This window comes from Coregonus clupeaformis, unplaced genomic scaffold, assembly GCF_020615455.1.
Source record: "Coregonus clupeaformis isolate EN_2021a unplaced genomic scaffold, ASM2061545v1 scaf2830, whole genome shotgun sequence".
Classification (NCBI taxonomy): Eukaryota; Metazoa; Chordata; class Actinopteri; order Salmoniformes; family Salmonidae; genus Coregonus; species Coregonus clupeaformis.
In genome coordinates, this window is record NW_025536284.1 from 15,001 (window position 1) to 35,000 (window position 20,000).

Here is a 20,000-nt window from a genome sequence, read left to right on the forward strand (position 1 = left end):
TGTGTGTTTTGGGATATCAGTGTAAGTGGGTAGAGTCCAGCGTGTGTGCCTAGAGTCAGTGCAAGAGAGAGTGTGTGTGTGTCTCAGTGTGTGTGTGTCTCACAAGGCGGGGCAGGGCTGGGTGTTGCAGACCACTTCCTGGTTTGGGGGTCGCTGGGCGTGGCTACAGAGGTCACCTGGTACCGTGGTCTGGCTCTCAGTCTCCACACACTCCCACAGCGCCTGGCGTCTACCTGGCACACACACACACACACAAAGATGTCTAGCTGGTCTACTGATCTAAGGTCAGTTGTTAATCTAACTAGAGTAAAGTTGTCTCTAGCTGGTCTACTGATCTAAGGTCAGTTGTTAATCTAACTAGAGTAAAGTTGTCTCTGACTGGTCTACTGATCTAAGGTCAGTTGTTAATCTAACTAGAGTAAAGTTGTCTCTAACTGGTCTACTGATCTAAGGTCAGTTGTTAATCTAACTAGAGTAAAGTTGCCTCTAGCTGGTCTACTGATCTAAGGTCAGTTGTTAATCTAACTAGAGTAAAGTTGTCTAACTGGTCTACTGATCTAAGGTCAGTTGTTAATCTAACTACAGTAAAGTTGTCTATCAGCGTGTGTGTGTGTCTAAATGACTGTAGCTCCTCACCCCCACCACAGGAGGCGCTGCAGGCTGTGTGGCCGCTGCTGATCCAGCCGTGAGGAGGAGCCAAGAGGTCAGGGTTCACCACGGGGTCAGAGGGCACCTGGTTGGGATGGCCCTTCCCACCGCTGACATCATTGATGGCCATGCCCATTCCACTGGTGACATCATTGCTTCCTGAGTAGGTGGGGCCAACAGTCTCAACTAGAGAGAGAGAGAGAGAGAAGGGGAGGATAGAGAGGAATGAGAAAGAGCGAGGGGGATGTGTGAGAGAGGAGGGATCAAAAAGAGGCTTGAGAAAGAAGAGGACAAAGAAGAAAGGGATGGGAGGTGGAGAGGAGAGGGGAGGTGAGGTACATGAGAAAGGGATGGGAGGTGGAGAGGAGAGGAGAGGGGAGGTACATGAGAAAGGGATGGGAGGTGGAGAGGTGAGGAGAGGTGAGGTACATGAGAAAGGGATGGGAGGTGGAGAGGAGAGGGGAGGTGAGGTACATGAGAAAGGGATGGGAGGTGGAGAGGAGAGGGGGAGGGGAGGTACATGAGAAAGGGATGGGAGGTGGAGAGGTGAGGAGAGGTGAGGTACATGAGAAAGGGATGGGAGGTGGAGAGGAGAGGGGAGGTGAGGTACATGAGAAAGGGATGGGAGGTGGAGAGGAGAGGAGAGGGGAGGTACATGAGAAAGGGATGGGAGGTGGAGAGGAGAGGGGAGGTACATGAGAAAGGGATGGGAGGTGGAGAGGAGAGGGAGGTACATGAGAAAGGGATGGGAGGTGGAGAGGTGAGGAGAGGTGAGGTACATGAGAAAGGGATGGGAGGTGGAGAGGAGAGGGGAGGTGAGGTACATGAGAAAGGGATGGGAGGTGGAGAGGAGAGGGGAGGTACATGAGAAAGGGATGGGAGGTGGAGAGGAGAGGGGAGGTACATGAGAAAGGGATGGGAGGTGGAGAGGTGAGGAGAGGTGAGGTACATGAGAAAGGGATGGGAGGTGGAGAGGAGAGGGGAGGTACATGAGAAAGGGATGGGAGGTGGAGAGGAGAGGGGAGGTGAGGTACATGAGAAAGGGATGGGAGGTGGAGAGGAGAGGGGAGGTACATGAGAAAGGGATGGGAGGTGGAGAGGTGAGGGGAGGGACATGAGAAAGGGATGGGAGGTGGAGAGGAGAGGGGAGGGACATGAGAAAGGGATGGGAGGTGGAGAGGAGAGGGGAGGGGAGGTACATGAGAAAGGGATGGGAGGTGGAGAGGAGAGGGGAGGGACATGAGAAAGGGATGGGAGGTGGAGAGGAGAGGGGAGGTACATGAGAAAGGGATGGGAGGTGGAGAGGAGAGGGGAGGTACATGAGAAAGGGATGGGAGGTGGAGAGGAGAGGGGAGGTACATGAGAAAGGGATGGGAGGTGGAGAGGTGAGGAGAGGGGAGGGACATGAGAAAGGGATGGGAGGTGGAGAGGAGGGGGAGGTACATGAGAAAGGGATGGGAGGTGGAGAGGAGAGGGGGGAGGTACATGAGAAAGGGATGGGAGGTGGAGAGGAGAGGGGGAGGTACATGAGAAAGGGATGGGAGGTGAGAGGTGAGGAGAGGGGGAGGTACATGAGAAAGGGATGGGAGGTGGAGAGGTGAGGAGGGGAGGTACATGAGAAAGGGATGGGAGGTGGAGAGGAGAGGGGAGGTACATGAGAAAGGGATGGGAGGTGGAGAGGAGAGGGGAGGTACATGAGAAAGGGATGGGAGGTGGAGAGGAGAGGGGAGGGACATGAGAAAGGGATGGGAGGTGGAGAGGAGAGGGGAGGGACATGAGAAAGGGTTGGGAGGTGGAGAGGAGAGGGGAGGTACATGAGAAAGGGATGGGAGGTGGAGAGGAGAGGAGAGGGGAGGTACATGAGAAAGGTGGCGGCAGGTAGCTTAGTGGGTAAGAGCGTTGTGCCAGTAACCGAAAGGTCGCTGGTTCTAATCCCCGAGCCGACTAGGTGAAAAATCTGTCGATGTGCCCTTGAGCAAGGCACTTAACCCTAATTGCTCCTGTATGTCGCTCTGGATAAGAGCGTCTGCTAAATGACTAAAATGTAAAAAGGGATGGGAGGAGACATCTCTCACATATTTCCTAAATAAATAAATCTCCCTCCCTGCAGTTCAAACCACAAAGCGTTCACCCACCACTGGACTTTTTTGAAGGGGTTGATACATTTTTCGTGAGGGCAAATCAAGTCTGAAATGTTGAGTTTAGAAGCCTTTTTAAACCACGAATATACACTACAACTTGCAAATTGTGTATTCAAGGTTTAAAAAGGCTTCTAAAGTTGGTAATTTTCACATTTCAACATTTCAGACTTGATTTACCCTAAAATACATATTCTGTGCCAACAGTGATCAGATTAAGATGGCAGATCTGTATCAATCACAGATTGAAGAAAAACATGAATAAAATAGTATTTGCCCCAAACAAGGTGGCATGTTGAAGTCAATATATGATTGTTCTGTTTCTTTTTTCATTGTGTTTTCTTCGTGCGTGTGTGTGTGTGTGTGTGTGCTGGGTCTGTATAACAAAGTGTATAATTTACTAATCAATCACATATCTTTATCGTTCATCAATAAAACATCGAACAACAGGCGCAGCCAACACACCTGAATACACTTAACAAGATAGAGGATAGAGAGAGTTTTGTTGATGCTGAGAACGGAATGTATATGTTTTTAAATAACATTCTTAGAACAATTTTCTGAACGTTACTAAAGTTTTCTTGTGGTTTTTAAAGGAATATTTTCTTAACGTTCTCAGAACAACATTACTTTAAATAGAACTATGAGGAAACCTGTAGGAAACGTTATGCTGAAGTACTGAAATTCCCACAGAACAACGTTGTTTCTTAACGTTCTTGGGAAAAACGTACACCCCTCCAGCCGACGCTTGGCATTGCGTATGGTGATCTTAGACTTGTGTGCAGCTGCTCGGCCATGGAAACCCATTTCATGAAGCTCCCTAAGAACAGTTCCCAATGTCAAACCAATTGGAGAACATTCCCAATGTCAAACCAATTGGAGAACATTCCCAATGTCAAACCAATTGGAGAACGTTCCCAATTGGTTCCCAATGTTTCCCAATTGGTTCCCAATTGGTTCCCAACGTTCCCAATGTCAAACCAATTGGAGAATGTCAAACCAATTGGAGAACATTCCCAATGTCAAACCAATTGGAGAACATTCCCAATGTCAAACCAATTGGAGAACATTCCCAATGTCAAACCAATTGGAGAACATTCCCAATGTCAAACCAATTGGAGAACATTCCCAATGTCAAACCAATTGGAGAACATTCCCAATGTCAAACCAATTGGAGAACGTTCCTAGAACACTACCAAATTTGAAATTTAAATGTAACCCTGTTTTGAACTTTTAGAAAACGTTCTATTAAAGTAATGAAATAACAAGAAAATAACGCCTTTTTTTGGAAAGTTCCTTAAATGTGCTGAGAATGTTCCAAAGCCTAGCAACTATCCTGCACCATTCCCAGAACGTTGTGGGAAGGTTGTATGGAAAATAACCATAGGACAACCACGCTCTCACCAAGCTCTAAGAAAAAACAAATGGTTCTCAAAACTGTTTGTGCTAGCTGGGATAAATTTGGCCAGCTAATAGCCTAACCACTGATCAAGCAATATTATGGACTTAAACGTTCAAATCCTTGTTGTCGCAGGATTACTTTGCAGAAAAAAAAATACTGGTCAAATTAAGGACCAACACCTGTATTTTGAAATGCTGTCTTTTTGTGTGTTTGCTTTTGTTTGTTTATTTGCACACAAATCAAATCAAATCCAACTGAACTCTGTTTTTTATTACAGTGGTTACGTATTGATTACAGTGGTTACGTATTGATTACAGTGGTTACGTATTGATTAGTGGTTACGTATTGATTACAGTGGTTACGTATTGATTAGTGGTTACATATTGATTACAGTGGTTACGTATTGATTACAGTGGTTACGTATTGATTACAGTGGTTACGTATTGATTAGTGGTTACATATTGATTACAGTGGTTACGTATTGATTACAGTGGTTACGTATTGATTACAGTGGTTACGTATTGTCATATGAAGGTATTATTGATAAAAGCTGTTGCTGGGGAAACCGAGCCAAAACGTTGTTTGGGCCAACCTCCCTATTATCTGTCATATCTTCTTAAAAATCACATTTCAAAAGGATTCATATCCCTGGGAAGACAGAAATTGGGTTACAGCTAACCTAACAGAGGCCTGAGAACACACACATGCACGCACACAAACACAAACACACACACTTTTTACACTCATCATTTGCTGCTGCTATTCTGTTCTTCATTTAACTCTTATTATTATCTATCCTGATGCCTAATCACTTTACCCTGCCTTCATGTACATATCTACCCCAAATACCTTATTATTATTATCTATCCTGATGCCTAGTCACTTTACCCTGCCTTCATGTACATATCTACCACAAATACCTTATTATTATCTATCCTGATGGCTAGTCACTTTACCCTGCCTTCATGTACATATCTACCCCAAATACCTTATTATTATTATCTATCCTGATGCCTAGTCACTTTACCTTGCCTTCATGTACATATCTACCCCAAATACCTTATTATTATCTATCCTGATGCCTAGTCACTTTACCCTGCCTTCATGTACATATCTACCTCAAATACCTTATTATTATCTATCCTGATGCCTAGTCACTTTACCCTGCCTTCATGTACATATCTACCTCAAATACCTTATTATTATCTATCCTGATGCCTAGTCACTCTACCCCCCTGCCTTCATGTACATATCTACCTCAAATACCTTATTATTATCTATCCTGATGCCTAGTCACTTTACCCTGCCTTCATGTACATATCTACCTCAAATACCTTATTATTATCTATCCTGATGCCTAGTCACTTTACCCTGCCTTCATGTACATATCTACCTCAAGTACCTCGTACCTCTGCACATTGATCTGGTACTGGTACTCCCTGTACAGTATATACACTATGTATACAGCGGTATGTGGACACCCCTTGAAATTAGTGGATTCGGCTATTTCAGCCACACCCATTGCTGACAGGTGTATAAAATTGAGCACACAGCCATGCAATCTCCATAGACAAACATTGGCAGTAGAATGGCCTTACTGAAGAGCTCAGTGACTTTCAACGTGGCACCGTCACAGAATGCCACCTTTCCAACAGGTCAGTTCGTAAAATATCTGCCCTGCTAGAGCTGCCCCGGTCAACTGTAAGTGCTGTTATTGTGAAGTGGAAACGTCTAGGAGCGACAACGGCTCAGCCGCGAAGTGGTCGGCCACACAAGCTCACTAATGCTCATGGCTGAATGGGAGCAAGTCCCAGCAGCAATGTTCCAACATCTAGTGGAAAGCCTTCCCAGAAGAGTGGAGGCTGTTATTGCAGCAAAGGGGGGAACCAACTCCATATTAATGCCCGTGATTTTGGAATGAGATGTTTGACGAGCAGGTGTCCACATACTTTTGGTCATGTAGGGTATCTCTGTGTGTCCTGTCTATTGGCTCTGAGAGCAGGTGTCCACATACTTTTGGTCATGTAGGGTATCTCTATGTGTCCTGTCTATTGGCTCTGAGAGCAGGTGTCCACATACTTTTGGTCATGTAGTATTTTATTTTATTCCTCTACTATTTTATTTGTTAACTCTGCATCGTTGGGTTCATAAGTGTGTGTGTGTGTCTCTGTGTGTGTGTGTGTGTCTCTGTGTGTGTGTGTGTGTGTGTGTGTGTGTGTGTGTGTGTGTACTCACCCAGGGGCAGTATGGCGGGGTGTGTGTCATGGAGAGGAAGGCTGTACTCATAAAACACACTGGGACCAGGCTGCTGATAGATCAACTGAGGAGAGAGAGAGAGAGAGAGAGAGAGAGAGAGAGAGAGAGAGAGAGAAACGAGAGGAGTGTGTGAGAGAGAGAACGAGAGAGAGAGAGAGAGAGAGAGAGAGAGAGAGAGAGAGAGAGGAGAGAGAGAAACGAGAGGGAGGTGAGAGGGAGAGAGAGAAACGAGAGGGAGGTGTGTGAGAGAGAGAGGAGAGAGAGAGAACTGAGAGAGAGAGAGAGAGAGAGAGAGAGAGAGAGAGAGAGAGAGAGAGAGAGAGAGAGAGAACGAGAAGGGTGTGAGAGAGAGAGAGAGAAAGCGAGAGAGTTTGAGAGAGAGAGAGGAGAGAGGGAGAGAGAAACGAGAGGTGTGAGAGAGAGACAGAGGGAGAGACAGAGGAGAGACGAGAGAGAGAGAGAGAGAGAGAGAGAGAGAGAGAGAGAGAGAGAGAGAGAGAGAGAGGAGTGTGAGAGAGAGAAGGACGAGAGGTGTGCGAGAAAGAGAAACGAGAGGAGTGAGAGAGAGAGAGAGAGAAACGAGAGGAGTGTGTGTGAGAGAGAAAAGAGAGAGAGGCAGAGAGAGAGAGGCAGAGAGAGAGAGAGAGAGAGAGAGAGAGAGAGAGAGAGAGAGAGAGCACGTGTGTGTGTCTCACGTATAGATGTAACTCCTCGTTGGTGGGTCCCGGTGCGGTGATGGACTCTCCGGTTCTGGAGCGGATCTCGTTGGGTCGCCGGTATGTCAGCCGGGTTCCCACGGCAACGATCAGGCCCGGGCGGTCGATCGCCCAGTTGCCGTTGACGATGGAGACACCACTCCGAGTCCGCAGTGCTGTACGGTACGACCCACAACATGACCACAGAACAGAGGCAGTCTGCAGCGCTGTACAGTACGACCCACAACATGACCACAGAACAGAGGCAGTCTGCAGCGCTGTACAGTACGACCCACAACATGACCACAGAACAGAGGCAGTCTGCAGCGCTGTACAGTACGACCCACAACATGACCACAGAACAGAGGCAGTCTGCAGCTCTGTACGGTACGACCCACAACATGACCACAGAACAGAGGCAGTCTGCAGCGCTGTACGGCACGACCCACAACATGACCACAGAACAGAGGCAGTCTGCAGCTCTGTACGGTACGACCCACAACATGACCACAGAACAGAGGCAGTCTGCAGCGCTGTACGGCACACTCCACAACATGACCACAGAACAGAGGCAGTCTGCAGCGCTGTGCAGTCGACCCCACAACATGACCACAGAACAGAGGCAGTCTGCAGCGCTGTACGGTACGACCCACAACATGACCACAGAACAGAGGCAGTCTGCAGCGCTGTACAGTACGACCCACAACATGACCACAGAACAGAGTCAGTCTGCAGCGCTGTACGGTACGACCCACAACATGACCTTCTTGAACATGGGGTGAGACAATCTTACTAATTTGCTAGAGAAGGGTGATTTTTCCACAAATTGACAGGTATTTACCTTTCCATGGTAGTAAGATCTTATCTATTGTTGCTAACTTTCTATTAAAATGTATTGAAGTGTGTCACGCCCTGACCTGAAGAGACTGTTATTCTCTAGGTAGTTTGGTCAGGGTGTGAAAATCTATGTTAGAATTTCTATGTTTAGGATCTAGAATTGTATTTCTATGTTTGAAGTGAGATCATTTATTTCCTTTGGGATATGTATTCCGAGTATATCCACATCACCATCAGACCATTTTATTGGTAAACTACAAGGTAATGTAAAAATTGTATTTTTTAGTGATCCAATACGTAATATAGTACATTTATCATAAAATGGTTGTAATCCATAGAGGTTAGAAAATGTATCTAGATCCTCTATGAGGCTGTGGAGGGATTCAAGTTGTGGATTTAAAAGAAAACATGAATCATCAGCGTACAATGACACCTTTGTTTTTAAGCCCTGGATTTCTAATCCCTTGATATTATTGTTGGATCTGATTTTAATAGCTAACATTTTGATAACCATAATAAATATATATGCCGATAGTGGACAACCTTGTTTCACTCCTCTTGACAGTTTAAAACTTTCTGAGAAGTAGCCATTATTTACTGTTTTACACCTAGGGTTACTATACATGATTTTAACCCAATTAATAAGAGATTCTACAAAATTGAAATGCTCCAGGCATTTATATATAAACCCCAGTCGTTCTTTATCAAATGCCTTTTCGAAGTCTGCTATGAATAGCAGGCCTGGTTTCCCAGATGTTTCATAGTGTTCTATTGTTTCCAATACTTGCCTTATATTATCTCCAATGTATCTTCCATGTACAGTCGTGGTCAAACGTTTTGAGAATGACACAAACACTAATTTTCACAAAGTCTGCTGCCTCAGTTTTGATGATGGCAATTTGCATATACTCCAGAATGTCATGAAGAGTGATCAGATGAATTGCAATTAATTGCAAAGTCCCTCTTTGCCATGAAAATGAACTTAATCCAAAAAAAAACATTTCCACTGCATTTTTAGCCCTGCCACAAAAAGACCAGCTGGCATCATGTCAGTGATTCTCTCGTTAACAAAGGTGAGAGTGTTGACGAGGACAAGGCTGGAGATCACTCTGTCATGCTGATTGAGTTAGAATAACAGACTGGAAGCTTTAAAAGGAGGGTGGTGCTTGAAATCATTGTTCTTCCTCTGTTAACCATGGTTACCTGCAAGGAAACTCGTGCCGTCATCATTGCTTTGCACAAAAAGGGCATCACAGGCAAGGATATTGCTGCTAGTAAGATTGCACCTAAAAACCATTTATCGGATCATCAAGAACTTCAAGGAGAGAGGTTCAATTGCTGTGAAGAAGGCGTCAGGGCGCCTAAGAAAGTCCAGCAAGCGCCAGGACCATCTCCTAAAGTTGATTCAGCTGCTGGGATCGGGCACCACCAGTGCAGAGCTTGCTCAGGAATGGCAGCAGGCAGGTGTGAGAGTGCATCTGCACGCACAGTGAGGCGAAGACTTTTGGATGATGGCCTGGTGTCCAGAAAGGCAGCAAAGAAGCCACTTCTCTCCAGGAAAAACATCAGGGACAGACTGATATTCTGCAAAAGGTACAGGGATTGGATGCTGAGGACTAGGGTAAAGTCATTTTCTCTGATGAATCCCCTTTCCGATTGTTTGGGGCATCCGGAAAAAAGCTTGTCCGGAGAAGACAAGGTGAGCGCTACCATCAGTCCTGTGTCATGCAAACAGTAAAGCATCCTGAGACCATTCATGTGTGGGGTTGCTTCTCAGCCAAGGGAGTGGGCTCACTCACAATTTTGAATAAAGAATGTTACCAACACATCCTCCGAGAGCAACTTCTCCCAACCATCCAATAACAGTTTGGTGACGAACAATGCCTTTTCCAGCATGATGGAGCACCTTGCCATAAGGCAAAAGTGATAACCTAAGTTTCTCGGGAACAAAACATCGACATTTTGGGTCCATGGCCAAGAAACTCCCCAGACCTTAATCCCATTGAGAACTTGTGGTCGATCCTCCAGAAGCGGGTGGACAAACAAAAAACCCACAAACTCCAAGCATTGATTATGCAAGAATGGGCTGCCATCAGTCAGGATGTGGCCAGTTAATTGACAAAATGCCAGGGGCGGATTGCAGAGGTCTTGAAAAGAAGGGTCAACACTGCAAATATTGACTCTTTGCATAAAACGTAATGTAATTGTCAATAAAAGCCTTTGACGCTTATGGAATGCTTGTAATTATACTTCAGTATACCATAGTAACATTTGACAAAAATATCTAAAAACTCTGAAGCAGCGAACTTTGTGAAGACCAATACTTGTGTCATTCTCAAAACTTTTGACCACGACTGTAGAGGGACTTTCTTTGTTTCTGGCCATCATAGAGGTGGATAGAGGGACCTTCTTTGTTTCTGGCCATCATAGAGGTGGATAGAGGGACCTTCTTTGTATCAGTGCCATCATAGAGGTGGATAGAGGGACCTTCTTTGTATCTGACCATCATAGAGGTGGATAGAGGGACCTTCTTTGTATCTGGCCATCATAGAGGTGGATAGAGGGACCTTCTTTGTATCAGTGCCATCATAGAGGTGGATAGAGGGACCTTCTTTGTATCTGGCCATCATAGAGGTGGATAGAGGGACCTTATTTGTATCAGTGCCATCATAGAGGTGGATAGAGGGACCTTCTTTGTTTCTGGCCATCATAGAGGTGGATAGAGGGACTTTCTTTGTTTCTGGCCATCATAGAGGTGGATAGAGGGACTTTCTTTGTATCTGGCCATCATAGAGGTGGATAGAGGGACCTTCTTTGTTTCTGGCCATCATAGAGGTGGATAGAGGGACCTTCTTTGTTTCTGGCCATCATAGAGGTGGATAGAGGGACCTTCTTTGTTTCTGGCCATCATAGAGGTGGATAGAGGGACCTTCTTTGTATCTGGCCATCATAGAGGTGGATAGAGGGACCTTATTTGTATCAGTGCCATCATAGAGGTGGATAGAGGGACCTTCTTTGTATCTGGCCATCATAGAGGTGGATAGAGGGACCTTATTTGTATCAGTGCCATCATAGAGGTGGATAGAGGGACTTTCTTTGTTTCTGGCCATCATAGAGGTGGATAGAGGGACTTTCTTTGTTTCTGGCCATCATAGAGGTGGATAGAGGGACCTTCTTTGTATCTGGCCATCATAGAGGTGGATAGAGGGACCTTATTTGTATCAGTGCCATCATAGAGGTGGATAGAGGGACCTTCTTTGTTTCTGGCCATCATAGAGGTGGATAGAGGGACCTTCTTTGTATCTGACCATCATAGAGGTGGATAGAGGGACCTTCTTTGTTTCTGGCCATCATAGAGGTGGATAGAGGGACCTTCTTTGTTTCTGGCCATCATAGAGGTGGATAGAGGGACCTTCTTTGTATCTGTGCCATAATGGCTTCTATAATGGCTTCCATTTTAGAGTGTGTGTGTGTGTGTGTGTGTGTGTGTGTGTGTGTGTGTGTGTGTGTGTGTGTGTGTGTGTGTACCTACCCAGATAGTTCCTGGTCTTGACAGACTCCTGTATCCTGATGTTAGTGGCTCCAGCCGGTATCTCCAGTATCTTATGGTAGCCCACACTGAGCACCGGCCGAGAGAAGGTCCCACTTACCACCTCATAGTCCTGACACACACACACACACACACACACACACACACGAGTGAGGGATAGAGAAGAGACCAGTTTCAGTCCAACCACCGTGTTTGAGCTTTGAAGCTTTCTCTCTTTCTGTTCTCTCTACTCTCTCTCTTTCTGTTCTCTCTACTCTCTCTCTTTCTGTTCTCTCTACTCTCTCTCTTTCTGTTCTCTACTCTCTCTCTTTCTGTTCTCTCTACTCTCTCTCTTTCTGTTCTCTCTCTCTCTTTCTGTTCTCTCTACTCTCTCTCTTTCTGTTCTCTCTACTCTCTCTCTTTCTGTTCTCTCTACTCTCTCTCTTTCTGTTCTCTCTACTCTCTCTCTTTCTGTTCTCTCTCTCTCTCTTTCTGTTCCCTCTCTCTCTTTCTGTTCTCTCTCTCTCTTTCTATTCTCTCTCTCTCTTTCTGTTCTCTCTACTCTCTCTCTTTCTGTTCTCTCTACTCTCTCTCTTTCTGTTCTCTCTCTCTCTTTCTGTTTCTCTCTCTCTTCTGTTCTCTCTACTCTCTCTCTTTCTGTTCTCTCTACTCTCTCTCTTTCTGTTCTCTCTCTCTTTCTGTTCTCTCTCTCTCTTTCTGTTCTCTCTACTCTCTCTTTCTGTTTCTCTCTCTCTCTTTCTGTTCTCTCTCTCTCTCTCTTTCTGTTCTCTCTCTCTCTTTCTGTTCTCTCTACTCTCTCTCTTTCTGTTCTCTCTCTCTCTTTCTGTTCTCTCTCTCTCTTTCTGTTCTCTCTACTCTCTCTCTCTTTCTGTTCTCTCTCTCTTTCTGTTCTACTCTCTCTCTTTCTGTTCTCTCTACTCTCTCTCTTTCTGTTCTCTCTCTCTCTTTCTGTTCTCTCTCTCTCTGTTCTCTCTACTCTCTCTCTTTCTGTTCTCTCTACTCTCTCTCTTTCTTCTCTCTCTCTCTCTTTCTGTTCTCTCTCTCTCTCTTCTGTTCTCTCTCTCTCTCTTTCTGTTTTCTCTCTTTCTGTTCTCTCTACTCTCTCTCTTTCTGTTCTCTCCTCTCTCTCTTTCTGTTCTCTCTACTCTCTCTCTTTCTGTTCTCTCTACTCTCTCTCTTTCTGTTCTCTCTACTCTCTCTCTTTCTGTTCTCTCTCTCTTTCTGTTCTCTCTCTCTCGTTCTCTCTCTCTCTTTCTGTTCTCTCTCTCTCTCTCTCTCTCTGTTCTCTCTCTCTCTTTCTGTTCTCTCTCTCTCTCTCTGTTCTCTCTACTCTTCTCTCTGTTCTCTCTCTCTTTCTGTTCTCTCTACTCTCTCTCTTCTGTTCTCTCTCTCTCTTTCTGTTCTCTCTACTCTCTCTCTCTGTTCTCTCTACTCTCTCTTTCTGTTCTCTCTCTCTCTCTTTCTTTCTGTCTCTCTCTCTCTTTCTGTTCTCTCTACTCTCTCTTTCTGTCTCTCTACTCTCTCTCTTTCTGTTCTCTTCTATCTCTCTCTTTCTGTTCTCTCTCTCTCTCTTTCTGTTCTCTCTACTCTCTCTCTTTCTGTTCTCTCTACTCTCTTTCTGTTCTCTTCTCTCTCTCTTTCTGTTCTCTCTACTCTCTCTCTTTCTGTTCTCTCTACTCTCTCTTCTGTTCTCTCTCTCTCTTTCTGTTCTCTCTACTCTCTCTCTTTCTGTTCTCTCTACTCTCTCTTTCTGTTCTCTCTACTCTCTCTCTTTCTGTTCTCTCTCTCTCTCTCTTTTCTGTTCTCTCTTCTCTCTCTTTCTGTTCTCTCTACTCTCTCTCTTTCTGTTCTCTCTACTCTCTCTCTTTCTGTTCTCTCTACTCTCTCTCTCTGTTCTCTCTCTCTCTCTTTCTGTTCTCTCTCTCTTTCTGTTCTCTCTACTCTCTCTCTTTCTGTTCTCTACTCTCTCTCTTTCTGTTCTCTCTACTCTCTCTCTTTCTGTTCTCTCTACTCTCTCTCTTTCTGTTCTCTCTACTCTCTCTTTCTGTCTCTCTCTACTCTCTCTGTTCTATTCTCTCGTCTCTCTCTTTCTGTTCTCTCTACTCTCTCTCTTTCTGTTCTCTCTCTCTCTCTTTCTGTTCTCTCTCTCTCTCTCTCTTCTGTTCTCTCTCTCTCTTTCTTTCTCTCTACTCTCTCTCTTCTGTTCTCTCTACTCTCTCTCTTTCTGTTCTCTCTCTCTCTCTTTTCTGTTCTCTCTACTCTCTCTCTTTCTGTTCTCTCTCTCTCTCTTTCTGTTCTCTCTCTCTCTCTTTCTGTTCTCTCTACTCTCTCTCTTTCTGTCTCTCTCTCTCTCTTTCTGTTCTCTCTCTCTCTCTTTCTGTTCTCTCTACTCTCTCTCTCTTTCTGTTCTCTCTCTCTCTCTCTGTTCCTCTCTCTCTCTCTTCTCTCTCTCTCTCTGTTCTCTCTCTCTCTCTCTCTTTCTGTTCTCTCTACTCTCTCTCTTTCTGTTCTCTCTCTCTCTTCTCTGTTCTCTCTCTCTCTCTCTCTCTCTCTCTTTCTGTTTCTCTCTCTCTTTCTGTCTCTCTACTCTCTCTCTTTCTGTTCTCTCTACTCTCTCTCTTTCTGTTCTCTCTCTCTCTCTCTTTCTGTTCTCTCTCTCTCTTTCTGTTCTCTCTCTCTCTCTTTCTGTTTCTCTCTCTCTTTCTGTTCTCTCTCTCTCTCTCTCTGTCTCTCTCTCTTTCGTCTCTCTCTCTTTCTGTTCTCTCTACTCTCTCTCTTTCTGTTCTCTCTCTCTTTCTGTTCTCTCTCTCTCTCTCTTTCTGTTCTCTCTCTCTCTCTCTTTCTGTTCTCTCTCTTCTCTCTCTCTCTCTTTCTGTTCTCTCTCTCTCTTTCTGTTCTCTCTCTCTCTCTGTTCTCTTTCTCTACTCTCTCTCTCTCTCTTCTCTCTCTCTCTCTCTTTCTGTTCTCTCTCTTCTCTCTCTCTTTCTGTTCTCTCTATCTCTCTCTTTCTGTTCTCTCTCTCTCTCTTTCTGTTCTCTCTCTCTCTTTCTGTTCTCTCTCTCTCTTTCTGTTCTCTCTCTCTCTCTCTTTCTGTTCTCTCTACTCTCTCTTTCTGTTCTCTCTCTCTTTCTGTTCTCTCTCTTCTTTCTGTTCTCTCTCTCTCTCTCTTTCTGTTCTCTCCTCTCTCTCTTTCTGTTCTCTCTACTCTCTCTCTTCTGTTCTCTCTACCTCTCTCTTTCTGTTCTCTCTCTACTCTCTCTCTTTCTGTTCTCTCTCTCTCTGTTCTCTCTCTCTCTTTCTTTCTCTCTACTCTCTCTCTTTCTGTTCTCTCTCTCTCTCTCTCTTTCTGTTCTCTCTACTCTCTCTTTCTGTTCTCTCTACTCTCTCTCTTTCTGTTCTCTCTACTCTCTCTCTCTTTCTGTTCTCTCTCTCCTCTGTTCTCTTTCTCTCTCTCTTTCTGTTCTCTCTCTCTCTTTCTGTTTTCTCTCTCTCTCTTTCTGTTCTCTCTACTCTCTCTCTTTCTGTTCTCTCTTCTCTCTCTCTTTCTGTTCTCTCTACTCTCTCTCTTTCTGTTCTCTCTCTCTCTTTCTGTTCTCTCTACTCTCTCTCTTTCTGTTCTCTCTCTCTTCTGTTCTCTCTCTCTCTCTCTTTCTGTTCTCTCTACCTCTCTCTCTTTCTGTTCTCTCTACTCTCTCTCTTGCTTCTCTCTTCTCTCTCTCTTTCTGTTCTCTCACTCTCTCTCTTTCTGTTCTCTCTCTCTCTTCTGTTCTCTCTACTCTCTCTCTTTCTGTTCTCTCTCCTCTCTCTCTTTCTGTTCTCTCTACTCTCTCTTTCTGTTCTCTCTACTCTCTCTCTTTCTGTTCTCTCTACTCTCTCTCTTTCTGTTCTCTCTCTCTCTTTCTGTTCTCTACTCTCTCTCTTTCTGTTCTCTCTCTCTCTTTCTGTTCTCTCTCTCTCTTTCTGTTCTCTCTCTCTCTTTCTGTTCTCTCTACTCTCTCTCTTTCTGTTCTCTCTACTCTCTCTCTTTCTGTTCTCTCTCTCTCTCTTTCTGTTCTCTCTCTCTCTTTCTGTTCTCTCTACTCTCTCTCTTTCTGTTCTCTCTACACTCTCTCTTTCTGTTCTCTCTCTCTTTCTGTTCTCTCTACTCTCTCTCTTTCTGTTCTCTCTCTCTCTTTCTGTTCTCTCTACCCTCTCTCTTTCTGTTCTCTCTCTCTTTCTGTTCTCTCTACTCTCTCTCTTTCTGTTCTCTCTACTCTCTCTCTTTCTGTTCTCTCTACTCTCTCTCTTTCTGTTCTCTCTCTCTCTTTCTGTTCTCTCTCTCTCTTTCTGTTCTCTCTACTCTCTCTCTTTCTGTTCTCTCTACTCTCTCTCTTTCTGTTCTCTCTCTCTTTCTGTTCTCTCTACTCTCTCTCTTTCTGTTCTCTCTCTCTCTCTTTCTGTTCTCTCTACTCTCTCTCTTTCTGTTCTCTCTCTCTCTTTCTGTTCTCTCTCTCTCTTTCTGTTCTCTCTACTCTCTCTCTTTCTGTTCTCTCTACTCTCTCTCTTTCTGTTCTCTCTACTCTCTCTCTTTCTGTTCTCTCCCTCTCTTTCTGTTCTCTCTACTCTCTCTTTCTGTTCTCTCTCTCTCTTTCTGTTCTCTCTACTCTCTCTCTTTCTGTTCTCTCTCTCTCTTTCTGTTCTCTCTACTCTCTCTCTTTCTGTTCTCTCTACTCTCTCTCTTTCTGTTCTCTCTACTCTCTCTCTTTCTGTTCTCTCTCTCTCTTTCTGTTCTCTCTCTCTCTTTCTGTTCTCTCTACTCTCTCTCTTTCTGTTCTCTCTACTCACTTTCTTGTCTTAGTATTTTTGCCCTACAGATGTGTTTTATGTAAATGAACAAAAAAAAAACTATATTTTATTTATTTAGTTGTACATCTCGTCTCTGTGTTGTTTCTGGTTACCTCTTTCCTGTTGTTCGATGTTTTATTGATGAACAATAAAGATCTGTGATTGATTAGTATATTATACAGTCTGTTATACAGACCCAGCACACACACACACACACACACACACACACACACACACACACAGAACAACTGTCCAGTTCCAGCAGCAGTGACTGAACAACATCAACTTGAGTAAAACCATGAGTGTATAAGTTCTGCCTTAAGCACAACAGAGGAGGCTGGTGGGAGGAGTTATGGGAGGACAGGCTCTTTGTAATGGCTGGAATGGAATAAATGGAACCGTTTCAAACATATACGGAAACCACATGTTTGACTTTGTTCCATTGATTCCATTCCAGCCATTACAATGAGCCTGTCCTCCTATAGCTCCTCCCACCAGCCTCCTCGGACACACACTACCACTACCACCACAACACGCCACCACACACACACACACACACACATACCAACACACACACATACACACATACCAACACACACATACCACCACACACACACACACACATACCAACACACACATACACACATACCAACACACACACATACACACATACCAACAAACATCAGCAATATAAATTCTCACTCTTTTCCAATAATAGCTGATAGCTATGGAAGCCAGCCAGTTTAGTAACAAGTAGAAACCCAAACAGTCTTGCAACTAAACTAACTAACTCCTCCTAATCTAACTAACTCCTAAATGAACTAACTCCTCCTAATCTAACTAACTCCTAAACTAACTAACTCCTCCTAATCTAACTAACTCCTAAACTAACTAACTCCTCCTAATCTAACTAACTCCTAAACTAACTAACTCCTCCTTATCTAACTAACTCCTAAACTAACTAACTCCTCCTAATCTAACTAACTCCTAAACTAACTAACTCCTCCTAATCTAACTAACTCCTAAACTAACTAACTCCTCCTTATCTAACTACCTCCTAAACTAAATCCTCCTAATCTAACTAACTCCTAATCTAACTAACTCCTCCTAATCTAACTAACTCCTAAACTAACTAACTCCTCCTTATCTAACTAACTAACTCCTAATCTAACTAACTAACTCCTCCTAATCTAACTAACTAACTCCTCCTAATCTAACTCCTAAACTATCTAACTCCTCCTAACCCAACTAACTCCTAAACTAACTAACTCCTTATAACCTAACTAACTCCTAAACTAACTAACTCCTTATAACCTAACTAACTCCTAAACTAACTAACTCCTTATAACCTAACTAACTCCTTAACTAACTAAATAACTAACATTATTACAGCAACAAAATACAGCAATGAATCCAAAACAAACTCATAGTCCTACATACACCTATTCCATATTGACATCTACTACATTCTGTAGAAGTTGAACCAGAAGTACAAGTAACAATTAGCTGATTTACAAGTAACACACATTTTTGTGGTAGAAGTAGCTTTCTTGCTAGCTGCTAGTGTGGTTGTCTTACCTCCACAGGGGAGCCACTGGCCTGTGTATCCCATGGAAGAGCATCCGAGGACGGGTAGAGGAGGCAGAGAGCCAGGGTGAGTCTCAGGAGAACCAGCCCCAGCCATGAGGACACACACTGCTGCTGCTGCTGACACCACCCTGCCATGGAGACTGCCTGGCTGACTGAACAGCCAGTCACTGGAGAGAGGGAGGAGGGAGGGAGGGAGAGGAGGGAGGGAGGGAGAGGGAGGGAGGGAGGGAGGGAAGGGAGGGAGGGAGGGGGGAGGGAGGGGGGGGGGAGGGAGGGAGGGAGGGAGGGAGGGAGGGAGGGAAAGGGAGAGTTCCCTCTCTATTTACAACATCCCTCCCTTGTCTCCGTCTCTCCGTCTCTCTGTCTCTCTCTCTCTCTCTCTCTCTCTCTCTCTCTCTCTCTCTCTCTCTCTCTCTCTCTCTCTCTCTCTCTCTCTCTCTCTCTCTCTCTCTCTCTCTCTCTCTCTCTCTCTCTCTCTCGCTCTCTCCCTCTCTCTGTCTCTCTCTCTCTCTCTGTCTGTCTGTCTGTCTGTCTGTCTGTCTGTCTGTCTGTCTGTCTGTCTGTCTGTCTGTCTGTCTGTCTCTCTCTCTCTCTCTCTCTCTCTCTCTCTCTCTCTCTCTCTGTTCTCAGTCCATTCCAATCTTTATTTGTCTGGCAACCTTCTTTATTCTGTTTCTCAATCCTTCCCAGACAGAGGAGGGGGTTACAAACACTTTGGCACCACAATGTCAATGAAAACACCTCTCCAAGGAATATAAAGCGATCTGTAAGACAGACAGAGCCCTGTGGTGTGCTCCCCAAACCCTGCCAATATCAGCTCTCCTCCCTCAGTGTCCCACGGAGCAACAGAGTGGAGGGGACATCGGCTCTCCTCCCTCAGAGTCCCACGGAGCAACAGAGTGGAGCGGACATCAGCTCTCCTCCCTCAGTGTCCCACGGAGCAACAGAGTGGAGGGGACATCATCTCTCCTCCCTCAGAGTCCCACGGAGCAACAGAGTGGAGGGGACATCATCTCTCCTCCCTCAGAGTCCCACGGAGCAACAGAGTGGAGCGGACATCATCTCCTCCTCAGTGTCCCACGGAGCAACAGAGTGGAGGGGACATCATCTCTCCTCCCTCAGAGTCCCACGGAGCAACAGAGTGGAGCGGACATCAGCTCTCCTCCCTCAGTGTCCCACGGAGCAACAGAGTGGAGGGGACATCATCTCTCCTCCCTCAGAGTCCCACGGAGCAACAGAGTGGAGGGGACATCAGCTCTCCTCCCTCAGAGTCCCACGGAGCAACAGAGTGGAGGGGACATCCGAACAACAGAGTGGAGGGGACATCCGAACAACAGAGTGGAGGGGACGACAGAGAGCAAGACAGAGACAGAGAGAGCGAGAGACAGAGAGAGACAGAGAGAGAGAGACAGAGAGAGACAGAGACAGAGAGAGACAGAGACAGAGAGAGAGAGAGTGAGAGACAGAGAGAGACAGAGAGAGAGTGACAGAGAGAGACAGAGACAGAGAGAGAGAGAGTGAGAGACAGAGAGAGAGAGAGTGAGAGACAGAGAGAGACAGAGAGAGACAGAGAGAGACAGAGAGAGACAGTGACAGAGAGAGAGAGAGGGGGGGAAGGGGAGACATGTTATTGTGTGTAAGAACTCGGTCCATGACCACCTGGAGTCCCTAACAACACACAACACACCCGACACAATCAACAGCGTTACCTAACACAGGTGTGTATCATAACAGTGTTACCAACAGTGTGTCCCAACAGTGTCCTCCTAATCTAACTCCTAACCTAACTAACTCCTCCTAACTAACTAACTCCTCCTAACCTGACTAACTCCTCCTAACCCAACTAACTCCTAAACCAACTAACTCCTAACCTAACCTAACTAACTCCTAAACCCACTAACAAACTCCTAACCTAACTAACTCCTCCTAACCTGACTAACTAACTCATCCTAACCTAACTAACTCCTAAACCCACTAACAAACTCCTAACCTGACTAACTCCTCCTAACCTAACTAACTCATCCTAACCTAACTAACTCCTCCTAACCTAACTAACTCCT

The 20,000-nt window shown here is 45.2% G+C and overlaps 1 protein-coding gene across 1 annotated transcript in view; it reads right to left on the minus strand.

Moving 5' to 3' along the window:
• The window catches only part of LOC123489191 (thrombospondin type-1 domain-containing protein 4-like), a 26,164-nt gene extending 8,089 nt beyond the window's left edge, over nt 1-18,075 (minus strand). The window contains exons 1-6 of the mRNA XM_045219849.1: nt 17,929-18,075; nt 11,509-11,638; nt 7,140-7,315; nt 6,424-6,508; nt 637-834; nt 104-233 (exon numbers count right to left, since the gene is read on the minus strand). Of these exons, the coding sequence (XP_045075784.1) occupies nt 104-233; nt 637-834; nt 6,424-6,508; nt 7,140-7,315; nt 11,509-11,638; nt 17,929-18,075 (866 nt within the window). The remainder of the gene's footprint in view (nt 1-103; nt 234-636; nt 835-6,423; nt 6,509-7,139; nt 7,316-11,508; nt 11,639-17,928) is intronic.
• Nucleotides 18,076-20,000: the final 1,925 nt, after the last annotated feature.